Genomic DNA, 27,782 nt, shown 5'->3' with positions numbered 1-27,782 from the left:
GTCAAAATTGGAATTACTCTGACATCTTGTGATGTGGCTGTGTTTCGCATTACGTTACAGATTACCATGCATGTCACCAAGCCTGAAAACTAACTGCTATCAGTCTGATGATTTCTTATAGTAAACTTACTTTCTGGTGGATAGATTGCAATGTGATAGCAGCATAGAAATGATTTGTATAGCAGTAGTATATCACAAAAGTATATTGGGAATATTTAAAAAAAATGCACTGTCATGATTGAATTCTTGGCAGTTCCTACAATCAATCACCGACATAAATAGCCTGTTTCCATGGACCTAGGTGATTAAGTAGCTAACCAGGCAGGATAAACTATACTATCTATTTTCAGCCATACATGACTTATGACCCTCTTAACACCTCTAGTAGCTCTGAGTCATGTCTGGTCTAGATTATAAAGTACAGAGCAGAGCAACGGGAGAGCTGGAGAGAGTCTGGTTGAGGCTTTGCCACCTTCACTGTCCTGTAGGTTAAACAGAAGTCCACTGTGGTAAATCCCTGTTATGGACAGTACTGTATCCCCTAGCCTGTTCTATATTACTCAATTGCCGTCCTGAAATTCCCCATAAAATCCTATGTGGGTGTAGCTGCAGAATACAAACTACAGTATCATTGATGTGGTGGCACCAATGTGGAGATTTTTTCCTATGTTGTTCCAAAGATGAATGAACATAAACAAAGGCAGGTGAAGTTCTGTCTGCAACTCACGTATCCACAATCTATCCATCTGATTCTAAAAATGTTCTCAATATCCTGTATTTTCCTTTCTTGTGTTTAAAACAAGTGATCATAAATAGCGCAGTTTTTCTCCTTCTGTAATAGTCTGTGCCCAGAACACAATCTAAGCCCCACTGCTCCAGAGAATAACACTGTAGCTACTTATCATTAACTCAAAGACACAATCAGCCCCAGGCGATCCGGCTTCCCTCCATAACCTTTTGACATTGCTGCTGGGAAGGTAAATGAGAGAAGAAGTTAGACGCAGAGAGGGGGAGAGGTGGGGAGAAAGAGAGACTTGGTTATGAATAGTTCCAGGAAGTGGTTAGACCAAAAACATTTAATTTTTTTTATACAAAAAATAATGTTCATTCCATGACTGCATTTTATGTTATCTATTATTTGCTCTGATTTAACTGCCTGGAACTGCATTAGAACAATAAACTCGACACTTTGAGTATTCACAGTTCCAGCAGCTTCAGACTGTGTTTTCCCCTCTGGTGTGCATTAGTGCCATGCATGGGTTAACATTTTCCCAGTGAGAACGGTTGGGATATTGCAACTCGGACTGGCCAGTCAGCAGAATGTTATGAATAGGCACAATGAAAAACCCCAAGTCCATGCTGTTGACCCAAGAATGCTTGCCTCCATGTAATTAACTTTTCTCTGTGTACAGAATGAGGTACTGCTGGAATAACTCTTTACTTTTTTCTGTTTCTATTACGGTCATGTTTTGAAGAGCGAGAGAGAAAAAGAAAAAAAAAACACATTCTGAGAATTCAACATGGAAAATATTTTCGTCTGTCCATACTTTGAAGTATCCCATGACTAATACAGTGATTTGGATAGTGGTGGAAATGGAACGGACCACTTGAAAAGGGATGGTACGTGCTATGCAAAAGCTTGCCTCATTGCTCTTTGGGTGGACAAATGTCATCAGCTTGTTACTTGCATTCATATAAAGATGCACAATGAGGCATTACAAAGTATAACACGTGGGGAAAACTCGATCAATGTATAAATGAGGGTCATCTAGTTAAACATGTTTCATACACCTCGCCTCAAGGTATAATAGCAATTAGGTATGCACCACACACACACATGCACACATACAGTCAAACACAGTAATGCTTTTATTGAGATATCACTTCTCTGAGTACTGCACACACTGTGTATCAATAAAGTGTTTGCTCTGCACTGCGGTGAAAATGGCCTCAGCATATATAAATAACATACAGTAACTTGGAACAGACTACAACTATGTGAAGAATAACATCTGCAAACCATTGGATTATAAACCTACAGAATAACTACAGTATAATTACTTGAGAGCCTCTCTCATTGGGCACCGTGTTGTTAGAGGGAAGAGGGATGAGGAGAAAGTGGAACAGCTACAGTAATCTATCCAACTTCATTTCACCGGAGTGATTCTGCCTTGGGGTATGCACAAGTCATAATGCATTTGACAAATAGTCTCTCGCTAAAACAGGCATTTGCGAAGAAGTGGCCTTCAGCACTGGTATACACAGCTGAGTGTACGCTGAACAAACAAGCCTCCCACTCAGTGAGGAAAGATACAGAGAGGCTTCAAAAAGATTAGGAGAAATCTTGGGTGAAAAGTAAAGATGACTCACGGTGATTGTGCAAGTGCAGGACAATGCAAGTTGGATGGAGTTGAGAAGAGCAACAGAGCCGTGGGGTTCATAGCAAAAATACAAATCGATGCTCCGCTCATGTGTTGTTCTTTGCATTGTTCTGGAATGTGGATGCACAGGTTGTTTTATCAAGGCATTTACAATGAAATCTAAAGAAGCACAATGGCGTCTTTGTCTTACATAATCTACTCATCGTTTTGTGTTTGAATCAGATTTGGGTTTTAAAAAGGAAATTGAAGCATAAAGTACATTCGACTCCTTTTGATTTATACATTCATGATTGTTACATACTGTATTCTGTTGATGTTTTATGTGTAATTGCAGGAAAGCCATTGTCTAAATTCAAAGGTCAAGTGCAATCATGGATTTGTGGTATTGACTTATCCTGTCAGTGTGATCCATATTCCTGGCAGGTATCAATCAATCATCAGTCTGAATGTGGCTGATCAGTTCTAACCAGTTTCAGCTTACACATTCTTTACGTTCCTCAATTATTAACCCCTTCAGGTAGAAAACATCATGAATACAGGCATGTGCACACACACAGACACACACACACACACACACACACACACACACACACACACACACACACACACACACACACACACAAAGTCATTCTCACAAAGCCTAACAGTGAGTCTCACAAATAGATGTGTTTGAGATCACACCACTAGAACAGGAAGTGCTGGGCTTTTATATATGGACTGTCCCACTTAGTGTTATGCTCACTTCCTGGTTAGTGTATTCAATGCTGTAAAGTAATGCATAACCACACTATTGAGTTTCAGACAAGCCATATATATATATATATATATTCTGGCTAGCTTAATGGAAATGATTGTGAATCAACACCTACCTTCCTTAAAAACTAACTTAAAACTTCTTTACAATTTCCTATGAAATATTCTCACCAAACCATTGAAATCATTCATGCAATAGCTATAACTAACTACATAATGACTGTGAAAGACAAAAAAAATATCTTATTTTTTTAATCATCTTTGCAAGCTTCCCAGTTAACACCTGCTCACACAGTGCTACTTCAGGGGGTCAACTCCATCCAGCTCCTGAAATGAAACCGCTATAAAGGATGAACTATTGCCAAAACGTGATATAAAGCTCCCGTATCATTATTCAACAGTTATGTGTAGTAGCTGCAGCACAGCACAGATAATGTGTCACTTTACATCTTAGTCACAGCTGTTACTTTAGTAATGACAATGTTAGACGATTCTGTCCTTGAAACCCAAACCTGCTTCGTATCGGGCCAACAACCTCTATACGTTCGCTGAATCATGATAACTAGTACAGTTCGTTGTGTCAACGCTACAAGACCTGAGACACGGCATTGGTCAGAGAGCCAGGTCTCATTGTGATCTTAAATATACATCCGCAGCAGCTACTGTGTGTGTGCCTATGTGTGTCAACTAGACTTATCCAATATACACACACACTAACACACACACAAAAGTGTGACCGTTGTAAAATTATCACACGGACAGAAAGGTTGCAAAAACCCTTCTAAGAGAATATTTTGCTAGTCCTCACTTTTATAACTATAGCTAATTTAAGGTATGTTAGAGTTAAAGGCTTGAAGTTGATGTTACAGTAGGTTAGGGTTAAGGAATGGCTGCAGTCTCATGTATTGTAATTCAAACCTCACTGCAAGTGAGTGTGGGTGTGAGAGTGTGTGTCTGTGTGTGTTGTTCATGTATACAGGTGACTGTGTGTATGGACAGGGGAGATTAACAATTCAAATATTGTACTGTGCTACAGTATAATGTTTCACTTTGTCATCAGCAAATGTTAACTGCCTGCTGGCTTCTTTCCAGGTGCTAAGGCAAGCAAACCTATTTGAATGGCTGTGGGTATAATGCCTTCTTCTAGCTCTGCCAAATGTTTACACAAGTTTTACCCTGACCACATAAAACAAAACTAGCTTTGTTGCGTGTGACTTGTAATCATGGACTATTTAACAGTTTTGTAAATGTGTCATTTGTCTTAATACTAAACCTTTATCAGTGAAGCATAGAGTCAGCACCGGTGTTCATGGAAATACTGGAGCAGTGGAAAAATAATTTATTTACAGTAGGCCCCGTGACATTCAAAAGAAATATCAATAACTGCATAATTTAGGAAACTTGACAGTATTTCCAAAAAGGGCTGATGCAAACTGATTTTGTCAAATGGAAGCGTGTCGCTAAAACTGTTTTATTGCTGCCCACTTCAATTTACCAATAAAAGTATCTGAGGTTCTAGTAATTGGATAACATGTCGTGCTTGAAACCGCATGTGCATGTTTATATGAACACAAACGCTGATAAATAAATTCCAATATTTCATCCTTTAGAATTTCAAACAACCACGGGTGGTTTCTTTATAGGTTGTTGATGAATAATTAATTCTTCAAAGTTACTATGTACGTACTGATGAGACTAGGTGGATGCGCAAAAAAGGTGTTAACCAAGCCTGCATAAATATGCTACTGTATATTCTTCATTGAAACACTTTTGTCGAGCAATGAGACAAAATAAGACAAATTAATATGCAGACTGGTCAGTTACAAGATGCAGGATAGCCTATACACCGGCTTAGAGCATGACAAATGGCCCTGATCCATACCATGCTGTCACTATCACATTTAGACGCAATAATCTTGATAGTTGTTTATTGGACTAATTGTGCATTGACCCATGTGGGAACCTGTGTGGAGCAGATAAGATAGCGTGTTTCCGCAGTTAGGCCAGCAAGGTTTAAAAAGGGAAGATTTTGCCCGTTTACATATTTAGTTTTATGAAGAAGAAAAAAGGCACATGTTCAATTTGTGAGCATTCGCCAGTAGCTCCAGTGCGCTGGAGAGAGCGGTGAACTCGGACTCAGCTCACAGGACAGCTACAGTACGTACAACGTACCCATAGTTTATCCAGGTGAACACATTAGCAAATTCTAATTAAAGGAAAACCCGCGTGCACGAGTTCAGAACAGGTGTCATGTGTGCTTTTCTGCAGAGTTTAAAACAATCAGCACAGCATAAATGCAACAAAGTTCAGTGATAGTGTAGCTTATAGACTCATTCCAATCTAATTCATCCCGAGGGAAGTAAAAGTGCAGCACTCGTCTTCCTACACATTGCGCCTGCTCATATAGCTATATGGCCCACCATGTGTAAGCAATGTACTTGTGCGCGCGCGTGCATCATCACACCGAGTGCTGCACATCTGACCGACTATAAAGCCCGTAAAGTAGAGATAATTGTTACCTTGTTGGCGTGGTAATAGTCCAAACCGGAGTCAGTCGGTAACGTACATGAACCCACGCTTGAAGGGGGAGCTGGATAAAATCTGACGTCCATCTCAGAGTCCGCAAGACTGACGGCATGAAAGCGTAGCTCCAAAAACCTGTGCGACTCTCTCTCTCTCTCTCTCTCTCTCTCTCTCTCTCTCTCTCTCTTTCTCTCTCTCTCTCTCTCTCTCTCTCTCTCTCTCTCTGTCTCCCTCTCTCTCTATCTCTCTCCCTCTCTCTCTCTCTCTCTCCTGCAAACACACACACACACACACTCTCTCTTTTTCTCTCGCGTAGTCTATTAAACCGAACAAAAAGTAGTAGTAGAAGAAGAAGAAGAAGAAGAGGACTGAGTCTCTCCTGTCGTTCACTATTCACATCCGTCCTGCACTTACTTCAGCACTATCTGGGCATTCAGCACGGTGATGCTCTGATATAACATCCCTATAAAGTTCACTTGGAGACAGGGAAAAAAGAGAGGGGAGCTGCCCGCCACAGTAATCACAAAAAGTGAACCGGTCACTGAAGTTGTCTGTCAGCGAGCCGAGCCGAGCTGAGCCGAGTCTTGCTGCAGGTAAAGATGCAGAATGGATCTTGTCGACGGTTTCTCCCAAAACGCCCCGTGCTCCGTTCCTGGTTTCCAGACGCGCTGGAGCTTTTGTCATGTGGGAGCGCTCCAATACATCCATGCGTTCATGTCCACACAGAGTGGCTGCTAGGCTGCGACCTCTACCGGTCACAGGAGGAACAGGCGGGTCAGAGAGGATGGGAGGATTGAATGTGTGTGTGTGTGTGTGTGTGTGTGTGTGTGTGTGTGTGTGTGTGTGTGTGTGTGTGTGTGTGTGTGTGTGTGTGTGTGTGTGTGTGTGTGTGTGTGAGTCCTCCCAAACTGGAGTCAAGTCCCCTCCTAACTGGCGGGATAGTGTTTGCATGGTAGTGACAACACAAATCTAAAGTTAATTTAACTCTAATCAGTCCGAAGTAGCCTATTCAAGTTATTTACCACAGTAAAAGGAGAAATACCACACTGTGAAAATACTCCATTACACGTATAAGTATTGAATGTAATTGTCACTTAGGTAACCGTATGAAAGTGTTTGCAAAATGCATCAAAAGCAAAAACAGCTAATGCCGAAATATGCGAGAGAATCTAAAACATTTCCATCAGATCAGATGTAATATCAGGTTTGAATATGTCACTCAATGTAAACACCATATAGCTTCAGTGTTGGATATATCAGATAAATTATATATTATGTCGTGCTGTTGTACGATGCAGATAAAACATTTTTGTATCTCAAAAGCTATTTGAGGCAAAAGTGAAAAATCAGACTCATTGTCTTTGTATGATTGGAGTCTTTTTATAATTCAGACATGAAAATCTAACATGTTCCTTTTGTTTCTTAATAATGTCACTGGACTGTCATGGATGTGAGCTATATGCTAAATGTTTGGAAGGACACAGCTGAGAGTCAGTGAAGAATAACTGCAGACTTTAGAGAAGACATGGCCAACCACATGCATAGTTTGTATATTTTTCAGATAGTATTTAACAGGAATGCCAATAAAATATGACTTCCTAGTGGTTAAAAACACTGTTTTCATGAATGCATAAATTTGTGTTTTTCTCTCCCTTTTCAAAATCTATATGACTTACATCACTTTGACCCCACTTGATATGATGTGTAATAATTTAGGCCATGAAGTTCATGCTAAGCTATCATTTTTGGTAAAGTCTGTTTCACCTAGGACTCCACACCATTAAATCACTGCCTACAGCTATTTGGAAAACTTCCCCCCCCACTTTATTTCATTTTGATGCCTGTCTTCTATGCAGCAGGCAGTTGAATACACACTGAGAATAGATAGACTTCTCATGGTAGCTGACATGATATATATTGCTACCGTGCTCCAGCTTTGACCCTCACATACACATACACACACACAGTCACATTTACGCACAGCTGGACAAACGCAAAACATACTCACGCAGCGGTCTACACAACAGGATGTAAACACAGAACAATGTCCAACCGGAGCTTCAAATAGGTGCAGAGAGGGAAAATAACACAGCTCACAGCCAAATGTGTATCACACTGTTTTTAAGAATGCGGTGGAGTGGTGTTATGTGCTCAGTCATACATGTAGGAAAAGTGTCATTAATGTGTTTTTGCAAGGCAGAGCAACATGTAAGTTATGTATTCTGGCCAATGTGTGTTTTGTCTTTCTGTGCTTTTGGTGCATGTGTTTGAGTTTTGTATGTGTGTGTTTGTGTTAACCAAGCTGCCATTGTCATCCCAGTGGGTGACTTGTTGGCCCCCTCAGGACTGTGCCCATGTCTGTGTAGCTATTACGCAGCATGGTGGCTCTGGCCCTGGGGTGGGAGCCTGCTTTAATACCAGGCACAGATGGGTCGCACCGTGGGCTTGCTGTGGCGGTCTGACATCAGCTGCCAGCTTAGGCTGTCCTGAATCCAGGCTCATAAGGTTAACTGTCACAAAGAAGCCGATTTCTCCTCATTCTGTACCTCTGTTTCGCTGTCTGTCTGATTCTTCTCTGACCGTCTCTTAATTTCTCTATTACTGTCACTTGTTCACTCAGTCTCTCAGTCTCAGTCACTGTTACAGCAGAGAAGACACGGTACACAGGGGTATCTGGCACGGGCCGACTCATGGCTTCATGGGAAAGGAATGCATGTTGTTTTTTGTGTTGCAGCGCTGCGTTACAGTATTGGCCAGACAGAAAGGGAATTATGTCACAGAGAAAGAAATATGTTTGATTTAAAAAAGATATATATAAAAAAAAATAAATAAATGAGGGGGTGGAAGAAATTTTGTAAATGGAAAAAAATAAAAGGGAGCTTGAGAAGGATGAGACACAGGGTGGAATTAGTTGTGTGGTGGAGGGGTGAACAAAGTAGGGACTCAGACTGGTGTAACATGTAAATAAAGGAAAGATGACACAGGGAGAGAAAAGTCAAAGTCACGCAAATTTTTAAGATGTGTAACACTCAAGAACGACTTGTTTCCAACGTGGGATGCAACTCATATCGTCTAGCCTACCATCGTGAAATACATTCATCCACTCAGAGCAATTAGCAAGAACAAACACTTTTTAATGCCTTGGTAAGAGCTCCGGCTAGCACCAGGAAATGAGAGGAAAATATAAAACAATATTTTCCATTAGGGGTTACGACCCAGCCGCTACTTAGATGATGTCAGCAGTACTGGTTCTATAACTTCTTCTAAGCTTAAGTGATCGCACTTTTCGAAAATTGATAACTAATTTTCCTTTAAAAGAAAGCGGTGGTGACTCTCAGCCCTCGACAAATTTTAGTTTTTGTAAGTAAAGGAACTCAGTAATGTTCAGTTTGTGCTTTTACAGGAGCAATTGGCCTTGGAGAGAAAAAAATGAAAAGAGGCACAAGACAAAGTCAGAAACATTTTCTTCCCTTTCTACTCTGCCCCTTAGATTTCTCCTCTTGCATTTAAGTGAGCTGGTAATTCTTCTTCCACTTGGAAAAGTGGACTGATTACCATCAATAAGCGTTAAGCAACACCAAAGAAATATTTTTCCCTTTATCTCAAGACACAGTGTTACTGGGGGTTTTTGGCACTAATTTTCTGCCTTTGCTTGTTTCTTTTACATCACTGTTTATAATTTACAAGTGCTTTTATCACACTATGATATAGTTGCTACTTTTTCCTTGCCGCAGTTGTTTTTAAAGGTCCCATGGCATGAAAATTTCACTTTATGAGGTTTTTTAACATTAATATGAGTTCCCCCAGCCTGCCTATGGTCCCCCAGTGGCTAGAAATGGCGATAGGTGTAAACCGAGCCCTGGGTATCCTGCTCTGCCTTTGAGAAATGACCCGATCTGGAATCTGCCCCTTATGAGGTCATAAGGGGAAAGGTTACCTTCCCTTTCTCTGCTTTGCCCGCCCAGAGAATTTGGTCCACCCATGACAGAGAGAGAGAGACATCATGGTTTGCAAACAAGCAACACAATATATATATATATATATATATATATATATATATATATATATATATATATATATATATATATATATAAGGGCTGTCAATCGATTAAAAAAATTAATCTAATTAATTACAGACTCTGTGATTAATTAATCGAAATTAATCGCATACATAATTAACGGTGCCTGAACCGATACTTTTTAAGAAAGTAAAAAAAGAAAAGAAAAAAAAGGGTACTAAACAACAGTTGGTGACATTAAAGAACGGCTTGTTTATTGCTAAGGCCATATGGTCAAAATTAAATGATTTAATAATAATCTATAACAATAACAATAACTTATTTCACTAGTAAATTGCTGTTGAACGACAAAAACAACCACCAAGGACATTTACAATAACTTCAAATGCACCACGAAGCTGTAGTTTACCAGTTTCATTGAGTCTGTGTTGTTTTTCCGACGGCAGCTTGGCAGCTGCAGATTGTTACATCCCGCTGTTGAGTCACAGTCCTCTACAGTAAAACACAGTCAAACTTTACACCATTCAGCGTTAGCTGTCAGCATTGTAACCGTGTTTTGTCCAGCTACTAGCTAGCTGTCGAGTATAGTGTTAACTAGCTAGCGGTAGGCTAACGTTAGCTGCTGTCGAGTATAGTCAAAAAATTTCTAATATGGGAAGAAGTTCCACTCTCTCGTTACTTCCGGCTTCTGAACTGGTTGCAGTTCCACCAGAGTTCCAAATAGGGGGCGCTCACAGGCCAGTGCAGAATGAATGGGACTCTATGGAGCTATACCCCTCAAAATCCACTTTTCTCAGGATATAATTTTTTGTCTAGTAATTTGAATGTTGCATTTGAAAGGGGAGGCTAAGAAAATACACACTGCTGGGTGTTAGATTTTTTTAAAGTGGCTTTTTTGTTCTAAAAAGCCTTTTAAAATGTCAATGACGTCATACACATATACGGCCAGAGATTCTGCTTTACGGCAAGCTTTGAGTCGCTTCCTTTTTTCTCTCGAGGCATCGACAACACAGCTGATAGGTTAGGCTCTCCCTGTCAATACACGTGCTAGAAAGAGGTTTGCTAATGTTTTAAAGACCACGCCGAAATATTCACTCTGGCATTCTGGTTCTGCTTCGGATGCCATCAAGCGGGATCTCCGATCGTAATCTGTCCTTCACTGACCAATCAGCATTCATTAGCAGAATGCTAGCGTGTTATGGGCAACAACGACTCAACCTGTAACAAATCGAAAGGGCATAAGTACTCGTTCATTCAACTTTCGACCTATAATCCATGTTGAACTTGCAAAAACTACAATCAAATCTGAGATTTCTCATCGACAATCAGGCGAAAGAGACAAATTTAGCCGTCTAGCTCCATAGGGTCCCATTCATTTTGCACTGGACCGTGATCACCCCCAGTGGAACTCTGGTGGAACTGAAACCAAAGTAGGTACAATGGGGCTTAATAGGGAGTGGAACGGCTTTCCGTAGACGGGCTTTGGTATAGTGTTAACTAGCATCACATGCAGCGGTGTTTGTGTTGCCTGTATCGTCTTCAGAGCATCAGAGAGAAGTGCAGACATATCAGTGGGACCAGATTTCTGTAGCCAGGGTTGGCAGGAAGAAGATTTTTACAACTAAATGTTCCAGGCAGCACATTCTCGTCTCCCTCCTTCATTTTACAGTCGAATGGTGGCTAGAACGGCTCCGGGTCAAACGTCAATATGGAATGGATTAATCTGCGTTAATCTGCATTATTTTTTTTAACGCATTATTTTTTCTCAGATTAATTAATCAAAATTAACGCGTTATTTTGACAGCCCTAATATATATATATATATATATATATATATATATATATATATATATATATATATATATATATATATATATATATATATCAGTTTTCCCTTTTTATATATATGTACATATATAATGTTTATATTTGTGACGTTGGAATTATAAGGCTCCATCTGCAATCTGAGATATTGACCTCATGAATTAGAGGTCTCTGATCAAGTGAATAGTAGTGAATGACTTGTGAATTTGTTGAACCAATATAAAAACATGTAACAATTCTCAAAATGAAGCTTGGGAAGTGGAAAAAGATTGGTGTCAACAAATAACCTCCACACGCTGTGTATTTCAGTATTGTACACTAATCTGTATTTCTTTAATGGCATCCTCCCTCCTCCACACGAGAGAACACACATTAGCCTACTCCCTCATCTGTAACAAATAAGCAGAGTTATGCAAGTGTTATTTTATGTCACTATAATAAGGCCTTCAGTTCCACACTAGTTATGGAAACTGAAGCTGTCAAGGTGCCGTTTTATCTGACACAGCAGGACTTTCGTTGTTCATTTTGTGTAAAATATGAATGCGTATTCTTTTGTAAAACAGCTCAAAGCTTTCATGTTCAGACATTACTGTCAGAAGTTTTAGAAGTCAGGTAATTTCTTTACATCAGACCAGTACGAGGTTATTTTTCACATAGATGTACTTTGTCCCTTTAACCCAAATTGAAAGTACATGTTGCTACCTTTCTCTCTGATTTATTTTATCACTAATGTAAATGTTGTAACAGCATTGCCAAGGTCTACTGGCAGTAATTCCATATAAGGTTGTCCTGAGAAAAGCAAACAGCAAAGTAATGGTAAACAGGAAATAGTTCAATAGGTCCATTAAGGAGAGAGATGACTCATTAATGACCCAAATTTACACAGAAAACAGGCTGTTTTCACAGTATTGCAAAGAAGCAGCAAATTTGTGGAAAAAGATAAAACCCATAGAAACTGATTATGCTGAAAAGACCCACCTTTGCTTTGATTTGTGTTATTTGTGTTTTGCCAACCACTTTGTGAGCAGCTGGTAAAAATGCTTCCTAAATGCCTTTATAAATGACTTTGCTTTTGACTTTGGTTCTCATACAACGAATTTCACTTTCAATTTGAGCTAAATCAAGCCAATACTTAATGTACCGATGGTGCTTAATTTTTCACATTTCCACTCATCTCCTGCTGCCTAAATATGTTGAATGAAAAACCATCCGCTCAGTCATTTTGGCTCTTTCTCCTCAACCATGCACGTCAAATGATTGCTATTATTTTGCTCAAAACTACCATGATCATAAACAGAAAACAAGAAAATTAATTTAAATAGGACTCTGAGAGAAATGTTGTGAGGACAAACAATGGAAGTGATGACATGACAGGGTTTGTTGGAATACAATTCTGGGTTATCAAGGCATATAATGGCTCCAGATGCAAGTGCATGTGATAGACACAGCAAGTGGCTTCAAATAACTTGGAACTATCACACTGACCAAAGCCTTACAAGAGACCCCATTCTTGTCTGGGAATATTTAATGCTCAGTCTCACTGACCCCCATAAATGTTATTTGCTCCCCTATGAGATCATATTTCTGTATGTTCTTTCCAAGAGAACAACTGCATATGGCAAGCAAAGATGTACTATACATGAAAACCTGAAACTGACTTAAGGAAATCACAGACAATTCAAACATTTCCTGGCGTAGCATCAACTGAATTAAAATGTGCAAATAAACTAAAATGTGTGACAGTTCCAGAATAACAACAATTACACGCCAAAGAATGCTTTGCAGAATTTGCACTTCTTTTTACCCAAGCACAGTTGAGTTTTGTATCAAAGCTTGTGTGAATAAATTCTGTGTGAGGCCGTGGCAGGCTGGCCACAAAGGGCTGTTCAATGCTGAACCTTTCCTAACCTTTTCTAGCCACTGACCTTCAATAATGAGACTATGTTGTCTCTTGTTCCTTCGGACAATCGGCCATTGAAACAACTGCCATTCATGGAGTCCGCTCCACCCTCTGCGTGACCCTTTTCCATACTCGTAATTAGCTGCTGTTGCATTTCCACCAGATGCAAACCAACCACATACAATATTTACTATTCATATACAGATGTATGACATTTTATTAAATTACATATTATTTGTTATACCATTTCCATGTCAAGTTTATGGACGATGCATCAGAAAAAGTATATAATAAGTATATATATATGAATAATCTAAATCAAATCATTTTCTTTCTTTTTCTTGTTTTTACAAGTTTTGACTTTTACATGAAATTACAATGATGTGAATGTGAGGGGAAACAATGTAAATCTGTAATTAAATTACAATTAGAAAATGTGTATTTCTAGCCTTTAGATTTGTTCCTAGAAAATGTTATTTCAACTCGTGTTTTCACAGCCCCATCATCCCCTCATCCTTCCATTCCACTTCTGAATAAACCCCCCTCCTCTTCATCATCCTCTCATTCCCCGACCTTCTACTTATGTTGCACATGAGAAATGAGAGGGGGATGGGAGGAAAGATGAATGAAACAGAGTGGGGAATGAAAGGGAGGGAGGGGGAGGGGGGGGGGGGGGTAGAAGAGAGCAAGATTGGGAAAAATGCCCTTTGACTGGATTTAAAAGTCTGTGGCATTTCATTTTCAGAGAGAGGGGAGCTTCATCTCCTTCAGATCCTTTAAGGGCCAACCTAATTGATTAATGTTTCCATCTCATTGAGAAGAGGAGGGGGGCCATTTGAAGCTTAACTGGAGCCGTTCACATTCCCAAGTCTTAAAACAGAACCACCACAGAGAGAGATGATGACAGAATGAAAGACACAGTGATGAAACAAAAGTCTAAAATTCCAGTATATGAGTGAAATATGTTGAAGGTCGAAATCGTTTCAATAATATACTGAACATAGAGGGAGCGAGACGTGGCTTACCCACTACTATAAAATCTCCCTGTAATGAAATAATGTACATGATTTTAGCAAAGAGGTATTCAGTTTTCAAAAAGGCTGTTTAGGTTTCTGCACCTGTCACAGGGAGCCTGCAGCAGGCACTTTATGTTATTGGGAAATCTAATGTAAGAAAATCCATTGCCTTTCCATTGAAAATGAGGTCTGGGGGAAAAAACATGCTGGTGACATTAAATCTGTGGTCCAAAGGGAAAATATATATTTATGTCTGGATAATTTGGTGCTTTGAACAGGTGACGCTTTCCCCAATAACAACGGTTTTTTTTGGGTTTTTTTCAATTCATGACACATGATACATAAGGTCTTACACTGATTTCAAGCTTTGCATACCCTACACTTCAGGTCACAAGGACATACAGCTGATCATGGCTGAATAGAAGTAATGGAAATTAATGAGAGGAGAAACACACAACATTATAGTTCTGCATGCTCAGGTGCAAGCGAATCAGCCTGGCGTAATTAGAAATCTCAAAAATCACTTACTGAAAACGCGTCATGATTATACTTGCCCTTTGCTTGTTTCTCGACAGCAACATGGAAAAATATTTATATATCGAAGACTCTGTGGGCATTTCCAATCGGACAACAAAACCAGTGGAGAGAAGCCAAAACAGTAGTGACCTTTACCCAACATGGTATACTAAATATGAAAGGTCAGCTTGCTTGGTGGGGGAGGGTGGCACTGAAGTGGAGCACATAGCAGCAACAGACAAAATACTGTAATATCTATCTGGCAGATCCCCGTGCTGCCTTCAGCGGTCATTTGAATGTGAAGGGTGTCGAGGCAAGAGGGAAGAAAAGATACATGGTTCAATCTCTCCTCTGTATCCTTCTGCTGCACTTGAATTTGAGACGCGCTGCTCTGCAGTATATTGGCCGTTTTTATCAACCATATTAATCTTGCAGCTCTTAAAGCTGGTGTTAACATCTGCTTCACTTCCTGAGTCAAAAATACTGTAATTTAATACAATTTCCGTTATTTGTGACCTAAAATATAGGAAACTCCTATATAACAGCCATGCAAATTATTTCTATTCACTATAATTAAGGCTCTGTTTTATCATTCAAATGCGGTCTGAAACTGGAGACAACTACAGTATTTAGATGCCTATCACACTGCCCGTTCACACACAAAACCAAAACGATTACCTCCCATGCATTTAGTTGTTGTTCTCTCAGAATTAATTACTGTACAATTCATTTGACAAGTAATTTGCAACTTTCTTAAATATATTGTACTTAAATGTTAATACCATAGGCCTATAGTGAAAATCAGCCACTTTGGCTATAGTCTTAAATTCAGCATTTTTTTAATATGTAAGAGGGGAGATATGTAAAAACATTAACTACCAGCTTGGATTGAGTTGAACAGTTGTTGTTTTATTAGATTGCTTTTAAAATTAAGTTTTATCTTAAAAAAGGCACAATCTTTTATTTTATTTGGCCTTGTAAAATCTGTAAAAAAACCCCACAAGAAACAACAACTTTGCTTCAAAGGTATATCCCATAACAAGAATCTGAGCCAAATCAATTATGTTAATTATAACATTATGTTTGAAAACAGCTTTGAGAAGTGCCATGTTTGTATAGATACTGACACACTGCGTCAAAGTCCCGCCATTCAAATTGCAAAGATTTCCTATACACCACATTCTGAAATATAATATGCCAAATGGCTTTCATCAGCCATTTTATTTTATTATTATATCGACAAACCTATATTGTTACCAATTAATAGCAATGGTGCAACTGTATTGTATACCAAGTGACGTTCATCATTCACTTAACATTGCATGGCCACGGGAACTAGGGGTGCGGAGGGTGCTGCAGCACTCCCTAGCGAAAGGAGAAACTACTACAACCATAATAAAAAATAAAAAAACACACACATTTATTTTTAATACTTTGATTATTAATATAAACATAATCCCTTTCATTACAAATTAAATGTAATACATTTTAAAATTTGGTAAGTAAGAAATAAACACATCATTTGATTAGAATGAATCTGCCGATTTTGCCAAGAGTCGAGGCGCGCCGTGCGCCTCTGACGCTCATTCATGAGTGGTGAAGATAGTTGTGGAAACTTTCCCGGCTGGTCAACAACAGTACAGAAGTTAGCTAGCCATGGCACAAAAGCGCATTTTGGATTTCTTTATAGATCAACCACAAGCTAAAAAGCGTAAAAGACCGGAGGCAGAAAACTCAGCAACTGTAATTGAATGAAGTAGCAACCCTGCTAGCAACAGACGACGAGGGAGCTAATCTTGTAAACCAAGCTAGCAGCACCAGGGTAGCCGTGGAGGGAACATCAACGTCAACTCAGTGCTGCCAGCCTCGGGGTCACACTTTTCCTGGTAGACGTTTTGGAGATGAGGATTTTTTTTTTTGTGTTATGACTGCAACGCAAGGTAATAACGCTGGTTTACTATTATTATGCTGCCGCCGTGCAGTAAATTGTCATGATTTATCAATTGTTCAGTAACAGTTCAACTGAAAGTTTATACGAATTATTGGAGATAATTGTGTTTTTTTACACTCATGTAAAGCCTAGCCTACGTATTGGAAAACCAGAATGAGGTCACACCTATTTTTAATTATCCTACTGTATTGTTATAAAATTATTAGGTCCAGCTTAACACGCGTTAAGAACTTCTGATACATTAGGTCAAATATCTTTATGCCTTTAATTTGCTATTGCTGTGCTACAAAAACTTAAGGCTGCATTTCTCTATTTCAGTGTTTGTGTCAGGACTGACTGGCTTGCTTCATTTTCATTTGATTTAATATACTGTAATTCAGTGATGTGTTACCCTTGTGTTTTGTGGCTCCGTTTCTGAGCTTGTAGTAGGCATTTTATGTACCATTGTCGTAGCTTTGTGCCTATATCCTGTGTTACCCGTGCCCAGTTTGTTCTGTCTTGGATTTTGGACTTTATTCTTGTTTTTGTTTTTTCGCTTGTAGAGCGTGTACCTGTGTTCCAGTTTTATTACCGAAGCCTTAGTACTGTTTTGACACCACGAAGTCCTTTTGTTTTAATGAATAGAGATATTTTGTCTTCATCTTGACAGTATGGGTATGAAAGAAATTTAACTTGGTTAAATAGCGATAACGGTCTATTATTTCCCAGTGTTTCGGGATCAGTAGCCCATGGCAGACTAATTACGGTCTTGGATAGGCTATTTATATGAATTGAATCTATATACAGTTCAATAAATTGTGATGGATGCAGTTTGGTGTGTGGTGGTTGACTTTGGCTGAAAACATCACTCTGGAAAATTTGTCAGCACCCCCAATTTAAAATATGTTCCCGCGGCTCTGTAACATTGATAATAATCTTATTAACAATCCTTTTTATATACTAATGACATTAGAAAAAAATGTATTTATTAATTTCCTGTGGTTGTGCAGCTATTGTGAGAAGTGTTTGACTTACATGGGCAGAAGGAAGCCTAACCATGATCACAAAGTAGCCTCCCACCGCATGGCACTAAACACATATAGCTAAACCTACAGCTCCATGAGATCAAAGGAGGCCAGTCACTCGGGAGCCATGTCCCATTTCAGGATGAGGATCCACGTTTATGGGCTGCACCTGCAACCTGCTCGGCCATTTTCATTGGTCAAGTTCATGTGATGTATGATAACCAATTTGAACCAAGTACCTCGTAAATACACCATAGTCATGTGACAAGAATCATTTGAACAAGCCATTAAACAACTGACTGGTCCACAGAGGATTATATGGGATAATGATGGCTTCAAAGAAAAAAAATACAGAAATGTCTTCCAAATTTGAGCAAAATAATTTCTATGTTCACGTGTGGAGCTGTTGAAACAGGACTGGCCTTGTTGCCTATTATAACATATTTGGTCTAGAAATGCTGACTGAAGAGGATCCAGCTCCTGAGTTGGTGCATACTGTAGCTTTGGTTATTGTTTCATAGTTTCAACCACAACAAATGGCAGCCAAGCAAAGAACACAGCAACTTCCTGCCTTACAGTCTCTTGGCCATACTTACGACTTTGTTAATGTGGGATGATTTTAGAAAGAGAGCTGATAGACAGTTGGAAGAGACAGTAATGACCGTAGTGTAGGATGTTTATTTTGATGTTCAACTAATCCACTAACACTAAACAAACAGAAACTTCATTATTCTTGAAAACAATCACTCGCTGTACTGTAACATATATTTGATTTATTAATATTACTGAATTTTAAAGCACTGAAGTATCATTTGAGATTTAGCATGCACTGCAGTTCAAAAGGGGCTAGGTAAGTTGCTTTCATAAGCGCCCCGGCCATCTGGAGAGCATGGAGTTTTCCTGGTGGCTAGCCGACCTGTGGGGCAGGCAGCAAGCCAAACAAGGCTGATACACAAAGATTTTAAAACGTCCCCGGCTGTAATCTGGTCAGGAGGGAGGCTGAACTAGAAAACAATTAGACACAACATGTAGAGAAAAATCCAATGAAATGCCACAAAATGATTTATTTATATGCCTATAAAAGCCTAGAACGAGAACTACCACTAGTGCAACAAGTGTTAGTTCTGCTAACATCAACTTCCTGTATAATAATAATAGTTTGGATTTTTAAAAGCACCTTTCCATGGACCCAAGGATGCTTTATGTGAAGATGTATGTATGGCACATTAATGTTCACAGGAATATTGCAGAATTAACCACAAATGAACCTTTCAACAAACTGGTGAACATGACCAAAAACATTTTAACTATGGTGATAAAGACTTTCTGCCTCAGCAGAAAAAGCAAAAAAGATAAATGCACTACTTATTTTTATGTAAAATTGAAATGTTTAGACATTACAGTGTTAATTGAATTAAAAAAGATTGTGTTAAAAATAAGCACTATCACTAATAATGCTATGTATATCCATATATGGGTTAGGGTGACAGTGTAGTGTTTGTACAGCAGTTTGTCATTGTTAAAGTATCATCTATTACCTTCACAGTATGAGGGGGGTTGTTTTTTTATGTATTTATAGGTAAATAAATATATAACTAGAAATTATTAGAAATTATTTGATTTCACTTTTGACGAACATTTGATTCAATTTTAACATACGAATATAATATTGAGTTTTAATGTTGCATTATTTCCCTTTTTGGCCACTTGGGGGCAGAAGAACGCTACAAAACGATGAGAAACTCACCCCTGACATATTATCACTTCAAAAAGGTGTTATGGCTAATGTGTTAGCATACAGTTGCCTCAATTTAGTAATGTTCTTCTCAAAACTGGATTTACTCCAAATCAAACTAACAGCAACAATTCCTCTTCCTGACACTAACTTTTGCTAATTTACCAGTTGATCTGACAAAATTTTATCTTTAACGTTATCTCGACTTGGGAGTGTTCACACATTACTCCCTATTGCTAGCCTTGCCGTCACATCATTAAATTAGATTAGCCTAGATTAGCTGCTTTTGCATTATTATGTGGTTGGAGCAGTTTGTTTGCAAATGAAACCAAATAAGATCAAACAGTGTTATATTAATTTTGAATTAGCTGAATCAATTATATTAGTGTTAATATTGGGTTTCAGATATAACTCCAAGCGATGGCAACGCAACTGTGGCCATCTTCGCTGTAAGAACCCCCCCCCGATAACTTCAACTTGGAATCCGACTCTGTTGCTCGTAGTTACGGCCGAGCAGTGCGACAAGACTATGACATTACTCCCTCTGAGCCACACCAACTAGTTCTTATCTTTTCATATATTTTTCTTTTCTTTATCTTTTTCTCTATTAACTCACATTAACATCTAAAGATGTACTTGTTCCTGGTTTAGATTTATTGTCCCCAAGGGGAAATTAATTTCCACAGCACTGTACACATCAGACAACAGTACATGCAATAGCACACAGTAAACTACATACAATAACAGACAACAGTACACACTCTGGCCTGTTCAGCGAGGCTCCTTATTTAAGTATTTATCAAGGCTCAACCTACTCACTTACCAACATGGGAGGCAGTCTCTAATTATCTTAATTAATATTTACAAGTCCAATTAACTGTACATGTTCCCAACCAACACCAAACTCCATCTAGAATCAGAGTGGAAATTGTCAGAGGGTTATGTAGCAGTCAGGCTCTGACATCAGATGGAGTCATGGCAAAAAAAAAAATGTCTATAAAGAAGTCCCTCCTTCAGAAATTAATTCAGCTCATAAATCACAATAGAGAGAGGTGCATAGTCCCTTCCAACATACTCTTAGGTCCATGAATCTGAGTGAATGCCTTTGGGTTATGTAATGCTGAGGCAACATTCCAACAACTCATCTAGAGGCATCCACAACGACAGGTTTATCTTGTTGCTATATCATAGTTTACTCCGAGGGAAGGTGGTGTTTTTTGGAAACTAAATTTCTTTTACGAATTATCAGGCAAAATTCTACACATTTAGACACAAATAGACATTTAATCTCTCCCTGTAGTTCTGTGAATGACAAATGAACAAGCAGCCATCAAGCTCTACTATCATCAAAGGACTTTTCATTCCTTCTGTTTACATTAATTATGAATATTTCAAAAATAAAGAATATCTTAATTTCTTTTTTTTCCCTGCGTTACACGTGTGACAGGCAACATGTGCAACTAATACTGCACTGCATCACATTAAGTGTGGTTGTAAAAAAAACTATAACAATAAAGAGATTTGTAGAGACACAATCCACTTTAGAGAAACTAATCTCATGCACGATAATCAAGAACACTTTCTCACATTTCCATCAGCACAAGAGATCTATCTTGGATTTTAGATAAGTGAGAAGAGGAGAGGATCTACAGATTTATACAATCTTGTAAAGTTACATAAGCCACTCTAGGCTGACACACTTAAATAAGCAAAGGTTACATAACAGTTCTATAACTGCCCTTTACCATTGAGTAGCAAAGCAAATTAGCTCGGTGCACAGGAATTTACAAGTAAAGCAAAACATTGTACCAGATTCCTGCTTTTGTTCTCTGTGTGCATTAAGCCGTGTTTTCACATAAAACATAAAGGTACAGCTGTAAAGTATTTCCTCCACTGCTGGTGACTCACAGGAAGTTAAAGGGAAAAGTGAAAAATAAGTCAGAGCTGCACAAACACTGGGCATGCACACGCACACGCACACGCACAGGCACACACACACACACACACACACACACACACACACACACACACACGCACACGCACAGGCACACACACACACACACACACACACACACACACACACACACACATACACACACATTTATTCTGTGTGTGAGAGAGACAGACAGATGCGGCTGCCTGTGTTGTGTACCCATCTATTTAAAGAGAAAGGGGTGTGGTTGTAAGAGATGGAAGAAGTTATTTATCACTATTCTGTGTAACTCGGCCCACTTATAAATTCAGAATAGCTGCTGTTATGAGTAAAGCCTTTCATGGAGTCATTAATATTTGACAGAAAACATGTCTTTTTTATCAGACGAACATTTTCACCATTACTTTTCTCTTGTGTCACAGTGCCTTGTGTCACACTGCATTACAGGCTTTTGCTTTTATCTCGCTTGGTTCTATTAGTGAATCAGCTGCACACCTCCATGCATCCCATTCTTCCCCTTTGCGTTCATCAATTAAAATTTCTACTTGTGTTAAAAGACAAAGCATTTAGTCCTCCTCTTTTATCTTCAGCTCTATCTGCATCCATCACTCCTCAATCACAAACGTTTCCTTTATACCTCTATTATCACAACATTTACCAGCACAGCTCCATTATTTCAAACATCTGCATTAGTATCATTAATTCATGTCTGTCATTTTGTATATTCACGCTCATTTTTAATGGACATGGGAGTGATATTGAAAACAGATGCAATCAAGTGAATAACAGCATTACAGGATGCTGTTTCCTCGTGCTGCGAGAAAATGTAAACAACTGTGGTGTGTTCATGCTCCCTATAAAAGTAATGGATGGATCACAGACTTGTATTTGGACGAACATAGGACTTGCTTCAAGGGATGTTAAGGATTTTCATCAAATATGAGCCACTCTTACACATCTTAGACACATTTATATAGACACTGTATAGAGTTGTAGAGCAGAAATTATTTGTTGATGAATTGATAAGTCGATCAGCAGATTCATTGATAATGAAAATAATCTTGCAGCCCTATATATAAATGTCTCACATATGGATGCCAACGAACTATCCTCTATTCTCATGCTTCTTTTTACTGAGCCAACAACAGCCACAGCATGGGAAACATTTGGAATTTTTTTTTTCATTTTGGAACAGAACACAATGTAACTATGAAGATTTGGACAAGATTCCCCATGAATTATATCAATATATATCTGTATTATTGCTTCAATACAGCCTGTATCATAATGTATAAATGGGCCTTTATGATCGCTATATGTTATATATATGTATGATGTATCTATATGTTTGACCATCTATGTAAGTATGGTATTCATAAAATTATCAAATTTAGATTGCGAGAGATTGTGACACCTTAATCCGTGCAAGATATAATCTTTACAGTGATTAACCAACCCATTAAGCTGTGATCATAGAAATAAAAGGGATGTGGTGTTTTTATTATAGTTAGGAGGTTAAATTATTGGTACAGAGAAAGTATGCTAGTTTTTTTGCTGAAGACTAGACTATATAAGACAAAATGTTGTGCTGTGAAAGTTGGTTGTGCTGTGAAACCTAATCAAATCAATGAAAACATTTAAAAAGGCCCTTACATTTCTTATTGTTTTTGTTGGCAACATATTCATGAGTCAATTCTGCCACCAGCAGTTGGTTTCAGTTGAAAATTCTGTTGCTAGCAGCAACCACTTCTGGCACAGTTCCAGGGCAGTTTCACTGCCATCATTACATCCACCTTTTTGTTTGTTCATGCAAATATTGACAATAAAAAAATAAAGCATCCATTTATCTTCATGTGTGGGTACACTTTTTGTTATACATCTGTTTTGTTATGTGATTGGTTATAGTTTTCTGTTTACTGCCAACCAAGCTGTCTGACTGAGACTAATGTGTCATTTTTACAGTTGATATAACTGTTATGTATTTTACTCTTTTTACTTTTACTCTTGTGGACTTAATTTCTGTGTTGGAGAATTATTGAGACATATGGGGGCTTAATGTTCATCTTTCACTACTTTGTTTCCTCCCAGCATGAGTGAATCCAGATTCCTTGTTACTGTTCATTTGTGTGCTCACCTTCAGTGGTACAAGCTTATATTTTGGTATTTATATTTAAATCATATTAATGACTGTGCTGGCTTTCAGCAAAATATCAAATCCTCTCATCACTAACACTTTTCTGACACTAAACTGCTTTTACTCGTTACATGTCAAATAAAACTTAAACAGATTTTTAATTCAATCGACAGTTTAGATCTAACACTTTGACTGGCATTTCAACTATACTTTCAGTGCTTGAAATTCAATTAAGTCTCCCTTTCCTTCCTTTTTATTTTCTATTCTCTTGGCTTTTTAATGACTGTTTTTAATTGTATTTAAATGTCCTTTTGTAGTGTGTTTCTTTTGCACTTGGTCTCAATGCTTTTGGTGTTTTGTGTAAAGCACTATGAATTGTCTTGTTGCTGAAATGTGCTATAAATAAACTTGCCTTGCCTTTACTTTCCTTTCAACTGAAACTTCATTTCACTCACAATCCACCACACCCAAAGATTGACCCTTCAACTTTACTCGGTGCATACACATAACTGCTAATTCAACTTCTTTCAGTATTTGTAACACAACTGCCATTTCAACTACAACTGTTTCAGTGTCAAATGTCTCAACTGCAAAATTTCAGCTGTGAGCTCACCTACATTTTCTTCAGATAATAGCCTTTTCTGGCTATTTAACGCTTGTTTATCTGAAGCTTAATTGGAAAAAAGAATAGTAGTAACTCAGACTTGATGTTTGCTTACTGACAAATAATAAGTTTTGTATTTTAAATTAAACTAAAAAAGACTAAATGAGTATTACATGTTATATAACCAGCTCAGTGAATTAAAGTAACATCAACTATGTATTACAAATAGCAAATAAATATGTAACAAAATGTTTTAATCATAACTATTCATTGGCACAGGACAGTTATCCTCTGAGAAAATGTATTGACAGAGCCGGCATAACATTCTCCAGTTATTGGAGAGAGCAGCCAGTGTTCCAGAGAGAAGCCTGTCCTCACCACATCTTATAAATCATATACATCTTACTGTTCTGATCTAATATTCTCTGTATGCAGCTCTGGTGCCCTTTCCACAAATCAGGTGTTTAGTTTATATCCCAGTGGTAAACAAAAATAGGAAAAAGTTCACAATGAAGCAATTTATTTGAATGTCAGCTTCCTCAACGTGCAACGTATAACCTATATTTTGTCATTAATATGGAGCAGAACAATAAAGCCATTCCAAACATAACGCTCAGATTGTGCAAGATAACTGATTTCTTTTGTCTTTTTTCTCACGGAATACTGTAAAAATTACTTTTTGTTATCTACACATCATTTTAGTTTATCAGCTAATGAATCGTGTACTGTTATATAATAATTACTCATTTCTGTCATCGGTGAGAAAGAATATACTCTCAGTGCTTTGCAAAACAAGACAAAGTCTCATGCTCACATCTAGTCAGCAACAGGCTCACTGTAACAGCCTTCAGTCTTTTATTTCCATCCACAATGTGCACAGGTGCAGCTTAATTCAATTGGAAGACGTTGCTGTGGTTATACACAAATACATCTCCATGTTACCAGTAAAGCTGTTGTCATGGAGATGATGAGGCTTATATAAGCTCAAATGTATTTTTGTTCAAAACAAGTGTATTGTCGTCACTGTGCTCATTTCATTAGGATTTGTTTATACCCACACATATAACCACAATTGATTCAACTGTCTGTCTTTTTTTCAGTATAAAGCAATACACTTTAACATGCGTTTTTTTGGTATGGCTAGTAAGGTATGAAGGATCTGCTCTCAGGCAGAGACATTTTATGCCATCTGCAAAAGTTGATAACAGGCATTTCCTCTCCGTATGACTTTCATCTGTATCACTGTCACAAGCAGAGCTACAGGCTTGATATTAAAAACTCATGTCTGGTTTCACAAAAAACTATGAGATCTTACCTTTCTGCCAACTAATGTTATGCTCTGACTATGGAAAATGCTCTTGCAGGAACGGCGGGTTGTCATTCACTTCACCTTTAACCTCCTGTCTGCCTCTAGATCCAGCACCTACCAGCTTTCAGCAGAGGATTAAACAGCTATTGACAGAGGAGTGACATGATTGATAAGTTAAGGTTTCCTTCCTTGTCAGAAGGGCCTCTGTGTCTGTCTGGCCCAGGTCTTCCCGGAACTCACATTTCACATTCCAGCGTGACTTGAACAACTTCTGAATTTCTCTGCTGTGAAATACGAGGAAGATTTCTGGAGCCCTGCTTTTCGCACTGTTCGTCTAAAACGACTCCTGTACATCGACAAGGGGGAAATAAAATTCTTAAATAAACTCGCATTTGAGTGTTATGTAAAGTTCTTACTTGCTGTTTGCGAGCCTTGAACAGGGTTTCTCTCACAGTGCCTACCTGTCCAGTGTTCATCAGTTTCAGCAACACCTCCAGTCTGCAGCAGACACTCGTCTCAAATGAGGGAATTTTCAGCCTCAGTGGAACATGTGGGAGTAGGTGGTTACTGTATATTCATTTTAAGCCTTTGACTTTGATTTTAACTGAAAGAGGGGCAGTTGGCGGTGGGTATCACCGCTTGTGCTACTTCAAACAGACAATGACAAGAAGTTTTGAATAACCTGTTTAGCTATGAATTAGTCTGGAGAGCCCCTACGCTCACAGGTACAGGACTCATGCTTCATTTATGCATACAGCACTGTTACAAGATGATAAGCTTTCTGTTTCTTAACATTTTGACAGCTAGGTAGAGAGAAAACAGAATGCTGAGGGAGGGAGTTCAAAAATGTAGTGACATTCTTCCTAATGTTCCTGTCAGATGACACAATATGTATGGCAGGCAAGTTAGCTCTATATCAATAAACAGGGACAGAGAGTAATAGCATAAGGCATAAAGCTGGAGGGACTTGTCTCTCTGTCTCTCTCAGTCATCTGGACCCACCTGTCCAGAGCCGGAGCCTCTCAGAAGATTTGCTGCTGGTTGGGGAATTCGTAGCTGAACGATGCGTCAGGGGTTGTCATATAAAATGTGAGTGCTTTCCCCTGAGTAATTTAATCGCAGACTTTTATGGAGGCATCAGCCTGCATACTGAGTAAAAGGATTGTAATTGGACTTCTTTCATTCAAAGTAATATATGGAATATGTGGTTTAATTACAGCGCCCGGTAATGGTCTGCGGACGACTGAAATGCTAACGTGCAGTGATTGGTTTAATGTGTGTTCATCAGGGGGAATTTGCACCATATTGACTTGAGACTTTTCTTTAGTGATATTTCGTTTAGACTTGTCAGACATTATCGTTGTGTCTTTCATAACCCCCCACCTACTCATTGCGACCATCCAGGATGATAGAATGGTTGAAAACGGCTTCTCAATAAATGAAACTTAGCAGAAATCGTCTATTATGTGCCAAATGAGTAATTTGTGTGGGCGATGTCTGAGGTCAACTGTACCATCATTAAAGCACTCTTGAATAGTCTGAAAGCCCTCTTATGCAACTGTGTTGTTTGAATAGATATTGTTGTTTCTTTATGGTCTGTTAGCTACTTTCATTTCACCATGATTGACATGAACATTTGGTGAAAGCTGATTGTTTTTGTACTGTATATTGTACCACTACCAAGAAGGTAGATTTCATAACTGAAAGAGGTTAAAGTAATGTCATCAATGTTCAGTTTGCGTTGATCCATATAATTGAGATAATTACAGATTGTCAATTTGTAGAAATCTCACAAATCAAAAGTTTTTTTTCTCGCAATATCAGTAGTTTTCTCTGATATTTTACATATTCATGCATTTACAGATATAAAAAAATATTTTTGTCTTGTTACTGACTGAAGTGCTGATTACCGTGTTTACTGAGCTTATTGTACAACCTATACTATACACAGTCAATATTTTACTGATCTTTATCAGTGTGTGGTTTACCCCCCAAACCACCGTGACACCTAACTCCTTGTTCGTGACAAATCGTACATCAAACACTAACTGCATTTGCGGTGACACAGAAATAATTCTTTACTGGAAACCAGGCAGTTCCTGGATAGCTTGGGAGTTGTCATGCTGCATGCTACATGTTTACGGTACCTTGGGCCTTTCCACACACATCAGCAGATTCAT

The 27,782-nt window shown here is 38.5% G+C and overlaps 1 protein-coding gene across 7 annotated transcripts in view; it reads right to left on the bottom strand.

Moving 5' to 3' along the window:
- tox2 (TOX high mobility group box family member 2) overlaps positions 1 to 25,696 on the bottom strand; it is a 118,101-nt gene extending 92,405 nt beyond the window's left edge. For 4 of the 7 annotated variants that reach the window (XM_031301785.2, XM_031301786.2, XM_031301790.2 and 1 more), the window contains exon 1: positions 6,072 to 6,390. In XM_031301785.2, the coding sequence (XP_031157645.1) occupies positions 6,072 to 6,365 (294 nt within the window). In that variant the 5' untranslated portion in view covers positions 6,366 to 6,390. Of the gene's footprint in view, positions 1 to 5,653; positions 5,899 to 6,071; positions 6,391 to 25,608 lie in introns of those variants that run through there. The other 3 variants (XM_031301788.2, XM_031301792.2, XM_031301789.2) reach the window with 2 other exon arrangements.
- Between the last annotated feature and the right edge of the window lie 2,086 nt (positions 25,697 to 27,782).

This window comes from Sander lucioperca, chromosome 6 (genome assembly GCF_008315115.2).
Source record: "Sander lucioperca isolate FBNREF2018 chromosome 6, SLUC_FBN_1.2, whole genome shotgun sequence".
NCBI lineage: Eukaryota > Metazoa > Chordata > Actinopteri > Perciformes > Percidae > Sander > Sander lucioperca.
The sequence above is the reverse complement of the archived record's forward strand: the minus strand, read 5'-3'. Positions and strand labels throughout refer to the sequence as shown.